The following is a 21,606-nucleotide window of genomic DNA, read 5'->3' as shown; positions in this document are numbered from 1 at the left end:
ACAACATTTCAGAATATTGGGAAAACACGTGATTCAGTAGAATCTCGACATTCCAGACTAATGGGAAAAACACATGATTCAGTAGAAACTCAATATTCCAGACTATTAGGAAACACATGATTCAGTAGAATCTCTACATTCTAGACTATTGGGAAACACATGATACAGTAGAAACTCAACATTCCAGACTATTAGGAAACACATGATTCAGTAGAAACTCAACATTCCAGACTATTGGGAAACACATGATTCCGTAGAATCTCAACATTCCAGGCTATTGGGAAAACACATGATTCTTTAGAATCACAACATTTCAGAATATTGGGAAAACACGTGATTCAGTAGTATCTAAAACATCCAGACTATTGGAAAAACACGTGATGCAATAGAATCTCAACATTCCAGACAATTGGGAAACACATGATTCAGTAGAATCTCAACATTCTAGACTATTAGGAAACACACGATTCAGTAGAAACTCAACATTCTAGACTATTGGGAAACACATGATTCAGTAGAAACTAAACATTCCAGACTATTAGGAAAACACATGATTCAGTAGAAACTCAACATTCCAGACTATTGGGAAAACACGTGATTCAGTAGAATCTCAACATTCTAGACTAATGGGAAAAACACATGATTCAGTAGAAACTCAACATTCCAGCATATTGGGAAAACACGTGATTCAATAGAATCTCAAAATTCCGGACTATTGGAAAACACATGATTCAGTAGAATCTCAAAATATCAGAATATTGAGAATACACGTGATTCAGTAGAATCTCAACATGCCAGACTATTGGGAAAACACTTGATTCAGTAGAATCTCAACATTCCAGACTATTGGGAAAAACACATGATTCAGTAGAATCTCAAAATATCAGACTATTGAGAATACACGTGATTCAGTAGAATCTCAACATTCCAGACTATTGGGAAAACACATGATTCCTTAGAATCACAACATTTCAGAATATTGGGAAAACACGTGATTCAGCAGTATCTAAAACATACAGACTATTGGAAAAACACGTGATTCAGTAGAATCTCAACATTCCAGACTATTGGGAAACACATGATTCAGTAGAATCTCAACATTCTAGACTATTAGGAAACACACGATTCAGTAGAAACTCAACATTCTAGACTATTGGGAAACACATGATTTAGTAGAAACTAAAAATTCCAGACTATTAGGAAAACACATGATTCAGTAGAAACTCAACATTCCAGACTAATGGGAAAAACACATGATTCAGTAGAAACTCAACATTCCAGCATATTGGGAAAACACGTGATTCAATAGAATCTCAACATTCCAGACAATTGGAAAACACATGATTCAGTAGAATCTCAAAATATCAGAATATTGAGAATACACGTGCTTCAGTAGAATCTCAACATTCCAGACTATTGGGAAACACATGATTCAGTAGAATCTCAACATTCTAGACAATTGGGAAACACATGATTCAGTAGAAACTAAACATTCCAGACTATTGGGAAAACACGTGATTCAGTAGAATCTCAACATTCCAGACTAATGGGAAAAACACGTGATTCAAAAGAATCTCGAACATTCCAGACTATTGGAAAAACACATGATTCAGTAGAATCTCAAAATATCAGACTATTGAGAATACACGTGATTCAGTAGAATCACAACATTTCAGAATATTGGGAAAACACGTGATTCAGTAGTATCTAAAACATCCAGACTATTGGAAAAACACGTGATTCCGTAGAATCTCAACATTCCAGACTATTGGGAAACACATGATTCAGTAGAATCTCAACATTCTAGACTATTAGGAAACACACGATTCAGTAGAAACTCAACATTCCAGACTATTAGGAAACACATGATTCAGTAGAAACTCAACATTCCAGACTAATGGGAAAAACACATGATTCAGTAGAATCACAACATTCAAGACTATTGGGAAAACACGTGATTCAGTAGAAACTCAACATTCCAGACTATTGGGAAAACACGTGATTTAGTAGAATCTCAACATTCCAGACTAATGGGAAAAACACATGATTCAGTAGAATCTCAACTTTCCAGCATATTGGGAAAACACGTGATTCAATAGAATCTCAACATTCCAGACTATTGGGAAAACACGTGATTCAATAGAATCTCAACATTCCAGACAATTGGAAAACACATGATTCAGTAGAATCTCAAAATATCAGAATATTGAGAATACACGTGCTTCAGTAGAATCTCAACATTCCAGACTATTGGGAAACACATGATTCAGTAGAATCTCAACATTCTAGACAATTGGGAAACACATGATTCAGTAGAAACTAAACATTCCAGACTATTGGGAAAACACGTGATTCAGTAGAATCTCAACATTCCAGACTAACGGGAAAAACACATGATTCAATAGAATCTCAACATTCCAAACTATTGGAAAACACACGATTCAGTAGAATCTCAAAATATCAGAATATTGAGAATACACGTGATTCAGTAGAATCTCAACATGCCAGACTATTGGGAAAACACGTGATTCAGTAGAACCTCAACATTCCAGACTATTGGGAAAACACATGATTCAGTAGAATCACAAGATTTCAGAGTATTGGGAAACACATGATTCAGTAGAACTTCAACATTCCAGCATATTGGGAAAACACGTGATTCCATAGAATCTCAACATTCCAGACTATAGAAAAACACATGATTCAGTAGAATCTCAAAATATCAGAATATTGAGAATACACGTGTTTCAGTAGAATCTCAACATGCCAGACTATTGGGAAAAACACGTGATTCAGTAGAATCGCAACATTCCAGAGTATTGGGAAACACATGATTCAGTAGAAACTCAACATTACAGACTATTAGGAAACACTTGATTCAGTAGAAACTCAACATTCCAGACTATTGGAAAAACACGTGATTCCGTAGAATCTCAACATTCCAGACTAATGGGAAAACACATGATTCAATAGAGTCTCTAAATTTCCAGACTATTGGGAAACACATGATTCCGTAGAATCTCAACATTCCAGACTATTGGGAAAACACATGATTCCTTAGAATCACAACATTTCAGAATATTGGGAAAACACGTGATTCAGTAGTATCTAAAACATCCAGCATATTGGGAAAACACGTGATTCAAAAAAATCTCAACATTCCAGACTATTGGAAAACACACGATTCAATAGAATCTCAACATTCCAGACTATTGGGAAAACACATGATTCAATAGAGTCTCTAAATTTCCAGAGTATTGGGAAACACATGATTCCGTAGAATCTCAACATTCCAGACTATTGGGAAAACACATGATTCCTTAGAATCACAACATTTCAGAATATTGGGAAAACACGTGATTCAGTAGTATCTAAAACATCCAGACTATTGGAAAAACACGTGATTCAGTAGAATCTCAACATTCCAGACTATTGGGAAACACATGATTCAGTAGAATCTCAACATTCTTGACTATTGGGAAACACATGATTCAGTAGAAACTCAACATTCCAGACTATTGGGAAAACACGTGATTCAGTAGAATCTCAACATTCCAGACTAATGGGAAAACACATGATTTAGTAGAAACTGAACATTCCAGCATATTGGGAAAACACGTGATTCAGTAGAATCTCAACATTCCAGACTAATGGGAAAACACATGATTTAGTAGAAACTCAACATTCCAGCATATTGGGAAAACACGTGATTTAATAGAATCTCAACATTACAAACTATTGGAAAACACACGATTCAGTAGAATCTCACAATATCAGAATATTGAGAATACACGTGATTCAGGAGAATCTTAACATGCCAGACTATTGGGAAAACACGTGATTCAGTAGAACCTCAACATTCCAGACTATTGGGAAAACACATGATTCAGTAGAATCACAAGATTTCAGAGTATTGGGAAACACATGATTCAGTAGAAACTCAACATTCCAGACTATTAGGAAACACATGATTCAGTAGAAACTCAACATTCCAGACTATTGGAAAAACACGTGATTCCGTAGAATCTCAACATTCCAGACTAATGGGAAAAACACATGATTCAGTAGAAACTCAACATTCCTGCATATTGGGAAAACACGTGATTCAATAAAATCTCAACATTCCAGACTATTGGAAAACACATGATTCAGTAGAATCTCAAAATATCAGAATATTGAGAATACACGTGATTCAGTAGAATCTCAACATTTTAGACTATTGGGAAACACATGATTCAGTAGAATCACAACATTCAAGACTATTGGGAAAACACGTGATTCAGTAGAATCACAACATTTCAGAGTATTGGGAAACACATGATTCAGTAGAAACTCAACATTCCAGACTATTAGGAAACACATGATTCAGTAGAAACTCAACATTCCAGACTATTGGGAAAACACGTGATTTAGTAGAATCTTAACATTCCAGACTAATGGGAAAAACACATGATTCAGTAGAATCTCAACTTTCCAGCATATTGGGAAAACACGTGATTCAATAGAATCTCAACATTCCAGACTATTGGGAAAACACATGATTCCTTAGAATCACAACATTTCAGAATATTGGAAAAACATGTGTATCAGTAGTATCTAAAACATCCAGACTATTGGGAAAACACATGATTCAGTAGAATCACAAGATTTCAGAGTATTGGGAAACACATGATTCAGTAGAAACTCAACATTCCAGACTATTGGGAAAACACATGATTCAGTAGAATCACAAGATTTCAGAGTATTGGGAAACACATGATTCAGTAGAAACTCAACATTCCAGAAAATTGGGAAAACACATGATTCAGTAGAATCACAACATTTCAGAGTATTGGGAAACACATGATTCAGTAGAAACTCAACATTCCAGACTATTAGGAAACACATGATTCAGTAGAAATTCAACATTCCATACTATTGGGAAAACACGTGATTCAGTAGAATCTCAACATGCCAGACTATTGGGAAAACACGTGAATAAGTAGAATCTCAACATTCCAGACTATTGGGAAAACACATGATTCAGTAGAATCTCAACATTCCAGACTATTAGGAAAACACGTGATTCAAAAGAATCTCGAACATTCCAGACTATTGGGAAAACACACGATTCAGTAGAATCTCAAAATATCAGACTATTGAGAATACACGTGATTTAGTAGAATCTCAACATTCCAGACTATTGGGGAAACATATGATTCAATAGAATCCCAAAATTTTCAGACTATTGGGAAACACATGATTCAGTAGAATCTCAACATTCCAGACTATTGGGAAAACACATGATTCAGTAGAATCTCAAAATATCAGACTATTGGGAAAACACACGATTCAGTAGAATCTCAACATTCCAGACTATTGGGAAAACATATGATTCAATAGAATCTCAAAATTTTTAGACTATTGGGAAACACATGATCCAGGAGAATCTCAATATTCCAGACTATTGTGAAAACACGTGATTCAAAAGAATCTCGAACATTCCAGACTATTGGGAAAACACATGATTCAGTAGAATCACAACATTTCAGACACCCATTGTATAAACATATGATTCAAGAATCTCAACGTTTTAGACATCGAATGTAAAAGCCCACACATACACACACATTATTGAAGGAACACTTTTAACTATCTATGTATATTGGACAAACACTGAATAAAAAGTTGTTTCAGAAAGACGTCTTGATAAGAAACAAGAGTTAAGCCTTATTCAAAAGCCTTTCAACACAACTTATAGCTCTTTATAAAATGAACACCAGTCAATGGCAAAATCCGAAAAATTTAGCTTAACCTGCAATGTTTATATTGGTCTTTTGTTAGGCCCTTGTAATTCGAGACGCTGAATGTATAAAGTGATCAATCAAGCAAAAGAGATTACAAGTTTTCTTTTACCTCCTCCCCATCTTCATCCACCAAGGTCCAGCTCAAACTTCGAAATGCAGCTGTCAAAAAAATACCAACCATACCTGAGAATTATATGGGAGAATCATCACATGCAGTTGATCACTTAATGTCTGTTTACCTTGCCTGCCGATAAACAACTTTTGCAGGAACTCTTCACGGCCCCTGGTATAATACAAAACTATGTAATCATATCTCTTGGGCGCACATTACACCAACATTAAATAGAAAGAAAAATGGGTAACTAACTGGTTCACTTGCCTTACAGGGTGTAAAATGCCAGCCAGCATGGCAACAAAGTGATGAATCAATGGATTGTCCCAGAAATATTGTTCAGCCACCCTGTCTCCTTGGTAATGGGGTATGGGGAACTGAATAAAGTGAGCTGCCTTACTGGGAAAGCCGGGTGGGCATCTCATGATGTGGTTTACAATAAATACAAGGTCTGCAAGAGATGCCACTCGAAGAAGGACAGACACCTACAATCAGACGATTTGAAACAAGTTATTGTGGAAATATGTCATGTCATTAAGAATGAACAAAGTACCCAAAAAGCTTTGTCAAACAATAAGCCTTTAAAAGCAACGAAATGTTTCAGTTGCATAACAGCATGATAGAATCCTCCAAATTATGAATGTAGTTTTAATCAAAACTATGATTCTCATTTGCTTATTGGCTAAGCTTCTTAAACTTTCCCATAACTACAAATGCCTTCCCGCAACTAGCACACTCACAAGTTGATGAAGCCAGGAGTTAAGGCTGTCTGCAAACTCCTGGTCCTGTTGTGGCTGCCTTACAAACATATAGAGCACGCTAATGCAGTCTCTAAGCTTCTGCATCTCCTGCTGGAACTCAGGGCTCATCTCAGGAGGGCAGTGACCTGGAATAAATGAGGCAACAATCAAAACGTCGTAGCTTCCTCTGTATGCAACTCTCTTGAAAAAATGCTTGGAACTCCTTTGCTAGGATAATATGCACAAGGAGATTGGATAAAAAAACAATTGGGGAATAGGGAGGGGTAAATTTGCAACAAGAAGTTCAAACTCAACAGACCTGAAAAAGACGCATGCAGAATGAGATAATATTACTATACATTATGGTGTTCACACACACATGAACATATCTAATGCTAATGCATTAACATTTGCCTAAACACTGAACAGCATATAAATAGAAATACCTCCTACAGGAATTTGAGAAGTTGTAGATCTAAATGTCAAAGACTTGTTCAACAAATCATGAATGTAGATGTTAACACGAAGACGAGCAAGCTGGGAAGTGTACATCTGAAGACAAAGGGTCTACAAGACAAGCAAACTTCATTAAAACCAGATTTATTCACCTGGAAAGATTATGCCAAATACAGTAGAACCTTGGATTCTCTTAACACAAACTCCCTGTTAAGTCGAAATGAATTTTGTCTTCCTTCAAGTTGGTAACTTTTTCTAATATATCTCCTTATTTCACTCCATAGCCTCATAACTCACAATTATCAGATTATCATGGGTGTTAAAACAGCCTCTTACCATGCCACAATAAAGCTAAAGAAAACTATGGGCCACCAGTACCTCATGTAGAGCTTTCTGAATGATTTTCTGAAAGTTCTCTATCTCGCCAGGCACAATGGGATTGCACTCAATTTGTTGATATGACTGGTTGTGGGAAACAGTAACATTATCTTTACATTTACCCTGCAAACAAAAGTAATATCAAGAAAGATAAAATACAATTGCTCAGGATAGTAGCTACAGTGAGGTTTGAAGGACAACAAAGAATTTAGTGATTTGCTATGTTTACAAGAATCAGGCATAGGGCATAGGTATCACATGGGGAATACGTAGCATGGGGGCATAGGTATTATATGGGGTATAGGTATCATGGGGTATAGGTATCATGGGGAATAGGTATTATATGGGGCATAGGTATTATATGGGGCATAGGTATCATGTGGGGCATAGGTATCATGTGGGGCATAGGTATCACATGGGGTATAGGTATCATATGGGGCATAGGTATCAAATGGGGCATAGGTATCAAATGGGGCATAGGTATCACATGGGGTATAGGTATCATATGGGGCATAGGTATTATAGCGGAGCCAGCGCGGCTCTATAGGTATAGAAATATGGTATAACTATGCGACTTGGTTTTGTGGTCATTGCGCGGGTACCCTGTGGTGTCACTTGCCAGCCAGCCAGTCAGTCAGCCGCGCAACACCCAGGCCTCACTCGGCCCCGTAAAGGCGTCTAAATACAAGCACGGAGCAAGGAAAAAGTTCTTGTCATGCGATGATTATTTCTTTTTGCCTCGAATATTGTGACTTTAGGATAAAGTCAACTAGAGGAGATCTACTAACATTCATTCACGCTAAGATTTATGTAGGGATATGTCTGGTTTTAGCTAGTAAATTTAAGTAAGTAACAGTTCACATTAAAAAGTGAAAACAACCACAAGAAAGCGACAAAAACAATGCAAGGTGAGTTTCAGACGACGATTTGTATTGTCTATTGAGGATATGACAGTTATTAGGCTTTTTGTTGTCCTTTTTTTTTTGCTTTGAGAATGCGAGTACTTAACTTAGTATTCAAATTATTTGAGCATAACAATTTTGTTTTGACATTCTTCTGAATTGATTGTGTTGAAATATCTTGAATGTGTTGAAATATTTCATAAAGGCTAGCCAGTATCGTCTTGCATTTGTCATATACTGCTAAAGAAGACCGTTCTTGTCTTTATATCCTCTGCTCTTAGTCCTAAGAAGATACATATCCTTAGAAGATACAGTATCTTTTTCAACTAACAAGAGAAGTTTTCCTTACCGAGGAAAAAAAAAATTCCACCCCCTTTGCCAATATGTATTGTTGTAATTGTCTGCATCTTGCATCTCATGTGTTTATTTTTTTCAAATAGTTGTGGAAATTAGCCAGATTATAAATGTCTTGATGAAAAGATTGTTTGTAAGAAATTTCACTCTTTTATGAACCAGGGACTACCTGAGGGCCAAGATGAATGCTAAAGACTGGAAGACATGAGAATTGAAAACCATGTCTTAAAAGATAACAGTAGGGAGTTCTTATTCACTAGTCATTTGATACCCCCACACACATGGTCCCAGGAAAGGGTGGGGGATTAGACTTTAATAAAAGCCTTTTTCTAAGTTACGAGTCAAAAAACAGTCAATATCACCACCCCTCTTGATATATTCTGGTTAAAAAGTAATCTAAAACCCCACATTAATCCCTGACTTCCCCAGGACCATAAGGGAGGGGGCTCAAATGACTAGGGCATTACTATGTGATTCAGCAGTACACACTCAAAAGGTTTTTTTAGAACAAGATACTTATATTATATAAAACTAAAAACAAACTTTTGCTTTTTAAACAAATCTGTAAAGAAAACAGTTTTATATCAACCTAAAGATAATGGGAAAGGGGATATTTTAGGAAAGTACTGAATAAAATTGTCACATTATTGTTATTATATTTTCTTTTCAAACATTTAAAGAAGAGTCATATTTCTTCTTTTTCCTTCTCACTGTTGACAATTTTTTATGCAATAGAAGCTCTTTGCTATTTCCCCTCTACACAAAAAATAAATTAATGAACAGATTTGATTTTTAACTTAAACTTAAATTTTCATTTAACACAACCACAATCTGACCAAGTGGTTAAAATTGAATTGTAAAATCTCAAGAGATCATCCGGCAATCTTTTTTTATCAAAGTTAACCCCAATCCCTGCCTTGCCACCAACTGAGGCTAGCTGTATGTTAGGAATAATCTTTCATGTTTTAACAGTGTCGTCAATTTACCTAACTGCCCATCGTATTTGCCTTGCCTTTACAGCACATCTATATCTGGCATACATAAGCCTCCAAACTCTAGGTCAGCTATCAATGTCTGATATTTTACCTTTGGCTTTTTACCATTCCAGAGAAAATGTAATATGATTGATTTAACCTTTGCTGCAAAATCAGGTGGCGGGAGTAAATTTGAACACACATATAATATCTTAGATAACGCCAACGTGCGTACAACTATAACTTTTCCCATATGTGTGAGGGTCCTTGACCTCCATATATTAAGAGTTGTTATCAAAATTTCTAACACCCTATCAAAATTATGCTTCTTGATCAAACCTTCATTACGCGAAAAGGAGATACCTAAGATCTTAAAACTATCTGTATGTAGATTCATAACTCTAAACTTATAATTCAAAAACATATTTTTATCTGATTGTCCAACGCCTCCTCCAATCCAACCAATTTCAGGTTTGGTGACATTTAGTTTTAAGAGTGAGTAGGAATAAAACCTATTAAGCTGCTCTAAGAGTCTATCTAATGAATCCTTATTACGAAGAAAAAAGGTTGCATCATCCGCAAACATTATTGACTTGATTTCCCTCTTCTCTAACATTACACTTGATATATTACCATCATCCTGTACCACTACTGCAAACACTTCCATAATCTCTTTGAGCTTATCTCGCCGCGGAAACATGCCCGGGCATGCGACTAGTGCAGGGGTCGGGGTTTATTTTTAAAATGTTTCTAGGGACTGTTGTATTTCTTCATCCAAAAAGTTAAATGGCAGCCGATGACCAGCTAATAATTTGATTTGCCCTATCCCTCTTCTCCACTTCTCTGTCAATAACTTGCAGAATTTTCTGTTGTTCCGGGTAAAAATTCAAATTAATGTGGCAGTTATATAACATCCTTCGATATTTGAGTGGGAAAACATTGCTTTTTCCTGCCTCGACAAAATTAGCCCCGATGATCCAAGCACTTGTGGCATGCCGGCAGCGAGGTATAAGTTCAAAGAGAAAGTGAGCTTAATCAAGCATTGTTTCACTCCCTTCTTATTTTATATAGAACCTAAATACAAATATCGGAGAGGGCTCAGGCTTTTCACGAACACTGAAGAGGCTATGGTTGCTTAGTACCGTTCATATGTTTTGAGACTTGAAAACAACGATCGCTAGGGTTTTTAGACAAGAGAAATAGAAATATAACAAGAGACAACTTTAAAGGATTTCGCTAACTCAGAAGGCAGGAGACATTTCGGATTAAGATTAGAAATATTATATCGCATAGTTAAATATTCAACACAAATTGAGGATTTATTTTTGTTTATTTCATAAAGAAATCGCTGAAAAAGTATCCTAATTATAAATTTATAAATCCTCAACTTATTTACTTGGGAAGATACCAACCTTTTTTCACCTATAGATGCTCTTTTTAAACTAACTTGTAAAGTGTTGATTACTAGTTAAACCTATTGACTCCTGGCTATTGTTAAGCTAAATTTACCAAAGAAAGGCAGAGACTTGGCAAAGCCTGCCAAGCTTTCCAACAGTGTTTGGCAGTCACACCTCCCCTCCTTTGTGCTAATCTGAGCACAAGTTGATGGTTGCTCCATATTTTCCATCAAAATACAGCTATTTTTGGAGGGTGCCCGAGAACATCATTATGTGAAAGTCTATTGGAGCATAATTGAATACTTATTTACCTGAGCAGAAACCATCAACTCTTTAATTACCCATAGATGCTCTTTCTTCACATCACATTCTTTTTCAACAATCTGAAAACAAAATACAAAATTATAGGACCTGTAGAAGATGTATCACCCATAAATGTAATAATAACCATAAATGTAATAGCAGTCACCCATGTTATAACAACCATAAATGCAATAACACATCGCCCATAAATGTTATAAACAGACAACCATAAATGTAAGAACATGTCACCCATAAATATTACAAAAAACGTTAACCATAAATGTAATCATAACACATCGCCCATAAATGTTATAACTTATAATTTTGACTCATAGAAACAACATTAAACAACCAAACTTGACAGATGTTATGTAGGTGTCAAGGGGTGCTACAGATATGTCAACTGAGCATGATGTCATCGATGACGTCACTAAAATGGCAATACTCATATCACATCATAGAAACATCAAAAGGCGGTCTAACTTAGCAGATGCCATGGAGGTGTCAAGGGGGGTACAACGATATGTCAACTGAGCATGATGTCATCGATGACGTCACTAAAACAGCAATACTCATATCCCATCATAGAAACATCATTAGGCGGCCTAACTTGGCAGATGTCATGTAGGTGTCAAGGGGGGAATGTAACAATACATGACATTTTTGGTTGTTATAACATTTATGGCTGTTTGTTATTACATTTATGGTTGTTATAACATTTATGGGTGTTATTACATTTATGGGTGATACAGAAGATAAGGGGAGTTAAATGGGGACACCCACAAGCCAAATCCTGCAAGACTCAGACATTAGCCAAGAACAAGTAACAATGACAGCTACATCACACAAGAGTGCTGCATTTTCCAAGTAACCTTTGCAAGGTTCCAATAGGATACCTCACCTCATATTCCTTTAAAGCAATGGATAAGGCATTCCTGCTCTTGAAATATGCGTTAACAAGCGCATAGAACTCATGATCATCTTGTTTACTTATCTGTGCACAGAAAAATCAAACAGTAAGAACAAAAAATCAAATAATGTCCACTTTTCAATTTTCTGAGGGTGTGAGATGAAAGACAAGACAGGAATCCCATTAAATAATGCAGTTGCATCTTCCAAACATTACCTTGATGAAGTGTTCTGTAAATCCCGCTAGTTCTTTTAAAAGTGGGTTGAAATAGAACATCTGTAACTGGTTCTCTGTAAATGCTACAACCATTCCATCATTTCTCAAACACTCTGTATTTTGAAAAAATTGAAATGTTATTCTAAAGATGTCTGTCTCTTTCCGTCCATCTCTCTGTCAGTGTTATGCATCCTCCTACAAGGCTGAACTAGTAATGGTCTATTAGTGATATAGATGGCGAGTAGTGAAATGCAAGGGAAAATGGCAGTTAATTTGTGATTTGCCAAAGCTAGCTACGACTTTTTAACAGACTTATAAGGTACTGTAAGTCTATTCCAGAAAATACAACCAGAATACCAGATATGGAATGAGGATATTCAACAGCAAGAAAAACAACTGAAAACGCTGGATAAATTTATGCATGCATTTCGAGTATCTCAACTTTCAGCAGGAAATCCCAAGAGATTGTTTAACAATAAGTTTACATTTTTCAGAATGGAGGTCAAACAAAGTTCAGTTATCGAATAAAAGAAATAACTAAAGAAAAACTGAATCACTTCCTCAAAGTATTTTATGCTTCGGTTTGACAAAAAGATGGCACTAAAAGTGAATTCAAAGTCAACTCAATGGAATCAATATGAGTGGCCATTGACCAGTACTGAAAACCAACCGCCGATATACAAATACTTTCAATTGTCGCTATTTTTTTGTCCATCTAGTTGACTAGTTTGACCATCTTGTTGGTGAATTCTTGAATAAGTATAGTAGAGTATAGTCCAATTGGCCTTGAGGTCTAATTGTTAAATTGGGAGAAGGCTCTACATTAGGACATAATTAGGTGTAACTGAAGGCTATGAAGTTCACTGTCGAAACAGACCACAAGCCCCTTGTACCCCTGTTTACTTCCAAGATGATCGATGAGCTGCCGGTACGCATACAGCATTTCAGAATGAGGCTGATGAGGTACATTTTTTATACTCGGCACATTCCAGGCAAGGAACTTTTTACCGCAGATGCACTATCTAGGTGACCACTAAACGAAAAGAGGTCTGAGACGTCGTGCCAGTCTGACCACCTGAACGCTGAAGCAGACTGTTATGTGAATACCATACCGCTACACCTACCAGCATCCGACAAGAGACTAGAGAAAATACAGTCAGAGCTGAAGAGAGACGACGCATTGAAAGTCGTGATGCATTACGTACAGAATGGGTGGCCAGAAACCAAACAGAAGCTCTATGGGCCCGTGAAGAAATACTGGAGTGAAAGAGGAAGCTTATCCACCCACGAAGGCCTATTGATGAGGGGACGAAGACTTGTAATTCTGTCAAGTCTCAGGCCAGATATCTTACGGTACCTACATGATGGTCACCAAGGCATATCCAAGACACAGGACAATGCAGCATCGTCCGTTTGGTTGCCCGGAATCTCCAAACAAATTGAAGAGATGGTTCGCAATTGTGCCACCTGCGAAAAATATCGGAAGGAACGTATAGAACCGCTGAGGGAAACAGATTTCCCAGAGCGACCGTGGTCCAAACTCGGAGCAGACTTTTTCCAACATGAAGGCCGACACTACCTGCACATAATCTACTACTATTCGCACGATATCGAAATATACTTGGTGAGCAAGAATGTAACAGCCTGTGATACAGTAAACAAGATGAAGAATGCCTTTAGTCGACATGGAATCCCAGATATCTTAGTTACCGACAACGGACCACAGTTCGCCTCTGCAGAGTTCAACAAGTTTGCGGCAACATGGGGATTCGATCACATAACATTCATCACCTCGGTACGCCCAGTCAAATGGCGAATCGGAACGAGCCGTCGAGACAATAAAAAACTTTCTGAAGAAGTGCGATGACGAGTACCTCGCTCTTCTAAGCTACAGAAACACACCGCTTCACAACGGATATTCTCCCTCACAGCTAAGTACGGGTCGCAAACTAAAAACGAGAGTACCGTGCCACCCTGACGAGTTGAAACCTCAACTCCCAGACAATGATGTAGTGAGAAAGAGAGAAAGAGAGTACAGAAGACAAATGCGGGAAGACTATGACCGCAGACACAGAGTTGCAGAGGGGGAGGAGTTAGCAGAAGGTGATCGAGTATGGATACCAGACCTAAAGACGGAGGGGACGATAATCAGGCCACACGAAACCCCACGATCGGTTGTAATACAAACACCAAAGGGATTGCGGAGACGAAACCGTCAACAGGTAAGAAGAGCCTTAGGAAGCCCTCAGCCAACATACGCTGCTATACAGTACAGGGCCCCTATACTCCCCGAGAGATACACGGCTCCGGAAGCAATACAAAGCCAGTCAAGCCCTCTCCCGGTACAACAACCATCAGTTTCCGACAAAGAGACCTTCAATGAAATGTCTGGACCCACACAAGGAGATGGGAATCGAGTATCACAGCCGTGCCCTACGCCAGAGCAGCCAACCCTGAGGCGATCAGAGAGAGTGCGCCGCAGACCTTGCAGATACATTGAAGAATACTGATTGACAATGACTGCTGTTAGTTACCATTAGAACAATGTTAGAATAGTTACTTGTATAGGTCAATTTAGAAGTAGACCATAAGTACACGTTTGTATGTTAGGTTACTGTTAAAAGGGGAGATGTAGTATTGGGCTACCTGTAGTAGCAGAGGGGCTGGGGGCGAGTAAGATGGCGGCCTCCTAGAGCTATCGGACTACGATTGTATGGTAGCACCTTAGAGTATCTTAGACACAATAAACGTCTTACTACAAACACTGAGGGTTGTGCTTATGTATGTTTGCAAGCAAAGGTGTAACTGAAGGCTGTGCTTATGTATGTTTGCAAGCAAATGTGTAACTGAAGGCTGTGCTTATGTATGTTTGCAAGCAAAGGTGTAACTGAAGGCTGTGCTTATGTATGTTTGCAAGCAAAGGTGTAACTGAAGGCTGTGCTTATGTATGTTTGCAAGCAAAGGCGTAACTGAAGGCTGTGCTTATGTATGTTTGCAAGCAAAGGTGTAACTGAAGGCTGTGCTTATGTATGTTTGCAAGCAAATGTGTAACTGAAGGCTGTGCTTATGTATGTTTGCAAGCAAAGGTGTAACTGAAGGCTGTGCTTATGTATGTTTGCAAGCAAAGGTGTAACTGAAGGCTGTGCTTATGTATGTTTGCAAGCAAAGGTGTAACTGAAGGCTGTGCTTATGTATGTTTGCAAGCAAAGGTGTAACTGAAGGCTGTGCTTATGTATGTTTGCAAGCAAAGGTGCAACTGAAGGCTGTGCTTATGTATGTTTGCAAGCAAAGGTGTAACTGAAGGCTGTGCTTATGTATGTTTGCAAGCAAAGGTGGATTCATGGGTATTTTTTCTAACTTGGCATTGCCTTGATGAGAAAATAATCTTCTAATAAATCACCTCCAATCTCCTACCTGTTATCTTTTTTTAAAGCGAATTGATTCCAAAATTTTTTACACTGCTTTTCTGGTTTTTTTTGACCTGGAATTTATTTGTTTGTCATTGTTGTGAAAAGAGGTGTGTTGACTGATCATGTACTTAATGTTAAATTTTTCCATGAATATCCCATAATATGCTTTGCAATCTGTAATGGCATCAAGATGTTACATGTGTCCCAGAAGCCTTCACGGAGTTGAAATTGTGTTTAGAGGCCATGGAAAGGACCTGGAGGATCAGAATAAAGGTATCTACTTGTGACTTGAGTTGTCTCTACTGATTTCTTTACCTTGTGTAATATTTTTAGCGTTTCGCTAAGAGAGTCAATTCTACTACTTATTTGTCTAAGAACCTGAGCTATTATTTGGTTAAAGAGTTGTTGCTATCCACATTGGTTGGATGCATATCTTCAAGACCAGTTATCCCTGTCTACCTTGCATTTTGGATTTTTTTTGTTACTTGTGGGTACAGGCTGATACTGGCCGGTTGAGGAGTCAATAGGTTAATCAAGTTTTTCATTTTCTTACCATTTTCTGTAGTAATCAATGAATCAAGTTTGGGGTACATCTTCTCTTGCTCATGCACTATTCCTGTAACAGTGTGTCCGTCTTCAACTCTTATTGCTTCATACTCTGAATGGAGTGCCTCTGTAGTATCGCTGACACCCTCTAAGAGTGGTGCAGATGGGTGTATCTCACACACCGCTCTACAATCGGCAGCACTCTCTCCCACTAATGTCTTACCAGCATCGTCTAAAGTTGTTTCTTGTTGTTGCTCTAAAGGTGCTTTGTTGCCTGCAACATTGCCTTCTGAGCATTCAATATTTGTGGACATATTCGAGATGTGTTCTGTTGTTTTGACGTCGACATCTCCTAATGTACAACTTTCAGTGTCTTTATCTCCTTGTATTTCCTGGAGGTTTGAGTTATCCGACTGCTGTTTTTCTCTAGATTTTTCATCTATTATTATTTTGTTACCGTTTTCTTTTTGTGTTTCTTCGTCTTTGGAATTAATTGTAACCTCATCACATTTTAAAAGATCTTCATCCCGTGACTCTCTCGCTACACTAGAAATTTCCGACGCAATCGATGGGTAGCTTGAATTCTCAGCAGTTCTATTCTCATGACCCGTCACTTCTTTTGCTTTCTGTAATTCCCCTTCGGTGGATGTCCCTGTGAACAAATGGAAATAAAAACGAGATGAAACTCACGTTTGGCAAAATCAATTTCCTGTTTTAGCATGTCAGGTTATCTACAAACCTCTGATACTTTAAAATAAGAAAATCAAACCTTTAGCTCACCCTCCTCTGTAGCTCTGCTTGTCGTTGGAGGAGCAGGAGCTCTCACTTTGGCTTTGTTGCGGTGTTTTTTCCGTGCTTTTACAGCCTCCATTTTGCATTATGTTCCCTCCATGTTTGATTCCTTGATTTGAAGTGACACGTTAGGCTATTTCTGGCATTACCCAGAGCACTTAGCGAACTACTTCCGGTTTTATTTTCAGTAACAGAATGAATTTTTGCATGAAAAAAAAAAACACTCTAAAACTGCTGATTAACGTACGTTATGGGCTATGTTATGACTATTCATATTAGTTATACAGCCAGTCACCCTTAAATCCGGTAAAAAATCTTTGTGAAAATGAGTTTTTATGAACGAGAGGAATTGGGAACCACAACTGTCGCTCTACATTTCCGGTTTTATCGCAACATGGCGGCCGCCAAGAGGGGTATTTTGTCAAGAGACCATGGTCTCTTGATTTTGTGCATAGTCTGGCTTTTCTTATTTCTCATAGTTGCCGATTCTATCAATGCTGTGAAGAAAGACAAAGAAAAAGATAAGACAGAGAAAGTCAAGAACAAGATAGGGAAGAGTGTGTTAGACTACAGTGAAGCCGATATTGAAAAACTTCTAGACCAATGGGATGTGAGTCACAAAATATTCGTATTTCGTTGTTCCCATATTGCATTGTAAACCGCAGGACTTGGAGCTTTAAATGTCGAAATTTATCTATGGTTAAGGTTATATGGCATTATTTCCTGACCCTGTGGAAGCCCTTATTATAAAAATGTCTTTCGATATGCACACTGTGGTTGAGACTCCTTTATTGAAGTTCTGGAGTGCTCAACACTTGTATTTAAACAAAGAAAGATTTTATTTTAGATTATATTTTCTAATTGACTTGAGGCCTCTTGCTCTAGGAGAATGATGATGATCAAGAGGATGATGATAAATATGATGATGATGATCCTCGTAAACCAAGTCCCAAGATGTCTCAGCTGGATCCAAGTAAAATCAAGGATGATCCCATGGCATTCATAAAAATGTCCAAAAAAGGCAAAACTATCATGATGTTTGCATCAATAGCAGGAAATCCCTCAAAAAAGACAACTGATACAATATCACTTAGGTGGCAATCCAGTCTACATAATGCACATCTAGAAGTACAGAGGTAATTTGTTAGCTTGGTTATATATTTGATATCTTGAACCTCTTTAACATGAGTCTTTATTAGGTTACAAATGTTGGGTTATAGAGGAATTTGAGCCTCAAATCTTGTGGGAGATTTGAGTTAAAGTTTATAGATGTTGTGCCTAGGACAATAGCAATAGGACAATAGCCAGGAATTGAGGCAGCACACTCCTTAATAAACACCCCCTCCCCAATAAGTGCCCCCTCCCCAATAAGTGCCCCCTCCCCAATAAGCGCCCCCCCTCCCAAATAAGGGCCCCCTTCCCAATAAGCACCCCCTCCCAAATAAGGGCCTCCCTTTCCAATAAGCGCCCCCTCCCCAATAAGCGCCCTCTTCCCAATAAGGGCCCCTTTCCCAATAAGCGCCCCCCCCAATTAGGGCCCCCTCCCAAATAAGGGCCCCCTCCCCAATAAGCGCCCCCTTCCCAATAAGCACCCCCTCCCCAATTAGTGCCCCATTCCAAATAAGCGCCCCCTCCCCAGTAAGGGCCCCCTCCCCAATAAGTGCCCCCTTCCCAATAAGCACCCCCTTCCCATCCACTCTAAACAAATCTCACCAAATGCACCACTTAAAAATTGTAAATTTAGCTCCCAATGACATGCCCCCATTACAACACGGGCCTATTTATTATTCTTTCAACTTCTTTACCTATAAGCACAAATTTTGTTCTCAGTCCATTCAAAAGTTCATATTTTCCGCCAAAATGAAATAAGCGCCCCCCCCTAAAGACCTGAAAAATTAAATAAGACCCATGGGCGCTTATCTGAATAATTAGGGTACAAATGTTGCTTTAATTTTTTATATCTTTGTTTCTCAAATTGTCAACTTTCAGGTACATTGTTGCAGATGACCGGATATTATTTCTTCTGAAAGATGGTAGCATGGCGTGGGATGTAAAGGACTTCCTTGTCACTCAGCCTGAGTGTAAAGTAGTTGAATTTGAGAATCAAAAATTCCCTGGTGTTGGTGCAAGCCCTGCTGACTCTATTAAAAGAAAATCAGAGCTATGACTCCATTCCCTGCATAGCTCAACAGTGCCATGCGTGACCATGAAGAAACCCTCCAAGTTGCTCTCCCAAGAGAGCAAAAGGTCAACTTCTGAGCCTCAATAGAAACATAAGAAAGCTCTGTTAATGTGATCATAGCCCCTTTCTTTATCATGATTCAGATAGGTTTTCAAAACATTTGTGCAATTCTTTCCTTCATTCCTTCTTTCTTTATCATGATATTATGGTCTGATGTAATGACTGGATATGATCCTCATTTAGTTTTTCTTCAACTTTTACCCTTACAAAGATTATTTCCTAAATGCCTTGCTCTTTTCCTGTGTATGCTTTTCAGTAGCGAGACAGTTTGTAATGGCAAAACAACAAGTATATGCACATCTTTTTTAAAAAATTCAAAACATGTTGGAGGGGCTTTATGTATTGGGTAATTGTCTTTATATACTGTAAGCATCAACAAGTTATCTTACAGTTCAGCATGTCTTTAACTGATAGCGGACTTGCGCTTAGAGATCGTGTGACCTTTTGGATGACAAACTAACATGCATTTAGCAGCAAGAAAAAGCAAATCTTTTAGCACTTATGAGGGGGTTAGTTTTTTTTATTCAAAGATTTCATTTTTTCATCTTGCATGGCAGGCACTGTCATTTCTGTGTTTATTTTAGCTTGAATTGCCACCAAAAGGTCATATGATCTCTTAGTGCAAGTGCCTTGTCGAGCAACAAAATCCTCCAAGTTGTCTCCCTTTCAAACAATCCCAGGCACCAGAGTTGTTGCTTGAGATGTGTTGGTTTGTTGTAAAATGTGCAACATTCAAAAATTTTGTTGCAAGAAGTAAATGCTTCTACTTTCTGCAACAAACTTAGGTGCATTGGTAATATAAGAGAAAGGCCACATGCTCATAACTAATTATAGTTTATCCAGATTCTGTTTAAAAAGCCATAAGGATACAGTATTGGGAGGAAAAAATTCTCAAATCAATATGTCGTTTGCTTCAAATTGCTGTTAGATTTTACTAACCTAGATTTTACAGATCATTGAAAACCAATATGTCAAAACTCTCATAGTCCTACCATACAAATCTTGAAGAAAGTAGCAATGCTCACGTGGGTGATAGAAACAGACCTATCAAGTCTCCACTTTCAGCGTGAGACTTTTTTGATGTTTCAGCAATGCTGCCTTTATCAGGATTAACCGTTAATCCTGATGAAATCACCATTGCCGAAAACGTTGAAAAAAATACAACCCAGTGATTCAAGAAATTGCTATATATATATATAATCATAGGATAATCACTGCACAGGACCAAATACACTTCAGCGTGACAATCATGCAGTTAAATATTCATTTGGGTTACAAAAATTTCAAGTAAAAACGCTTTTCCTTTCTTTAGTTTAGGTAGGGAACCTCTATGCCCCATCTCTCACTCGCACAGCCCTCCACGCTATGGCCGCTTCCCAGAAATCTCACTCTTTCAGGAAATTCTAACTTGAGAGGTCTGTAGAAACTATATTAAAAATCAACCAGTTGTAGCAGATAACAGCAACTGAGTGTTGTTTTACTCATTCCGCATCCCGGTTGACTAATTAAACTTTGTCTTAGTGGCCAAGGTTGCAATCACCAGCTTTTATATAATTTAAAAGTAACAAGTTGAATTGTTAGTGTAAAAACGCAATGACTTCGTATCCTCTGAACTTGTCATTTAGTCTATAACTATTGTGTGAAGCGTTCATAAAAATTTATAGTACTTCATGTTTATGTGCCAATCTATTCCTCTCTAGAGAAACAGAGGAGCTTGAACCTAAGGTCGTATCTACGACGTTCATTACTATCGCGATTCCAATCCAAGGGAATCTTTGCCATCACGCTTTGAAAACATTTATGAAACCACTCAAAAGGGATTTAGGTTGAGGAGGTTTCAATTGGATAAGATAATGAACGTAAAAAAACTCGAACAACGTTATAAATTGAGTATTGCGAAATCAACCACGTGTGTGAAAGCAAGATGGTTCGACACGAAGAGGATGCTATTTGACCATTGACTTTCATAGATGTAAAAAATGTTTGGGACACAGCGAGAGTAAGCCCCATCGTGTAGAAATCCCACAGAGTCCAGGGAACTCTAGAGGAATCCACTTGCATGACTTTGATGCGACGAAACATCTCCTC

The 21,606-nt window shown here is 37.9% G+C and overlaps 2 protein-coding genes across 4 annotated transcripts in view; one reads left to right on the top strand and one right to left on the bottom strand.

Annotated features, from left to right (window-relative positions):
* Positions 1 to 17,431, bottom strand: part of LOC5502278 (ectopic P granules protein 5 homolog) — a 95,868-nt gene extending 78,437 nt beyond the window's left edge. For 2 of the 3 annotated variants that reach the window (XM_048725801.1, XM_048725802.1), the window contains exons 1-11: positions 17,265 to 17,431; positions 16,492 to 17,136; positions 12,529 to 12,641; positions 12,304 to 12,396; positions 11,411 to 11,482; positions 7,473 to 7,595; positions 7,085 to 7,205; positions 6,639 to 6,784; positions 6,166 to 6,383; positions 6,026 to 6,069; positions 5,896 to 5,945 (exon numbers count right to left, since the gene is read on the bottom strand). In XM_048725801.1, coding sequence (XP_048581758.1) covers positions 5,896 to 5,945; positions 6,026 to 6,069; positions 6,166 to 6,383; positions 6,639 to 6,784; positions 7,085 to 7,205; positions 7,473 to 7,595; positions 11,411 to 11,482; positions 12,304 to 12,396; positions 12,529 to 12,641; positions 16,492 to 17,136; positions 17,265 to 17,355 — 1,716 coding nt within the window. In that variant the 5' untranslated portion in view covers positions 17,356 to 17,431. Of the gene's footprint in view, positions 1 to 5,895; positions 5,946 to 6,025; positions 6,070 to 6,165; positions 6,384 to 6,638; positions 6,785 to 7,084; positions 7,206 to 7,472; positions 7,596 to 11,410; positions 11,483 to 12,303; positions 12,397 to 12,528; positions 12,642 to 16,491; positions 17,137 to 17,264 lie in introns of those variants that run through there. The other variant, XM_048725803.1, reaches the window with a different exon arrangement.
* Positions 17,432 to 17,476: 45 nt separating this feature from the next.
* On the top strand, positions 17,477 to 21,189 carry LOC5502380 (LDLR chaperone boca). The gene is made up of 3 exons (XM_001623521.3): positions 17,477 to 17,886; positions 18,162 to 18,412; positions 19,266 to 21,189. Exons 1-3 carry the CDS (start codon positions 17,602 to 17,604, stop codon positions 19,441 to 19,443), a joined length of 714 nt encoding a protein of 237 aa, XP_001623571.3. The 5' UTR covers positions 17,477 to 17,601; the 3' UTR covers positions 19,444 to 21,189.
* Positions 21,190 to 21,606: the final 417 nt, after the last annotated feature.

Source organism: Nematostella vectensis, chromosome 3, assembly GCF_932526225.1.
Source record: "Nematostella vectensis chromosome 3, jaNemVect1.1, whole genome shotgun sequence".
NCBI lineage: Eukaryota > Metazoa > Cnidaria > Anthozoa > Actiniaria > Edwardsiidae > Nematostella > Nematostella vectensis.
Note: the sequence above shows the minus strand (reverse complement) of the source record. Positions and strands in the feature narration are given on the sequence as shown.

What these genes read in the sequence shown, in the direction of transcription:
- LOC5502380 (XM_001623521.3), top strand. Translation starts at nt 17,602, where the DNA reads ATGAGTTTTTATGAACGAGAGGAATTGGGAACCACAACTGTCGCTCTA. An exon ending in AACTTCTAGACCAATGGGAT is followed by an intron (nt 17,887 to 18,161) that starts GTGAGTCACAAA and finishes CTCTTGCTCTAG; the next exon opens with GAGAATGATGATGATCAAGA. An exon ending in GCACATCTAGAAGTACAGAG is followed by an intron (nt 18,413 to 19,265) that starts GTAATTTGTTAG and finishes GTCAACTTTCAG; the next exon opens with GTACATTGTTGCAGATGACC.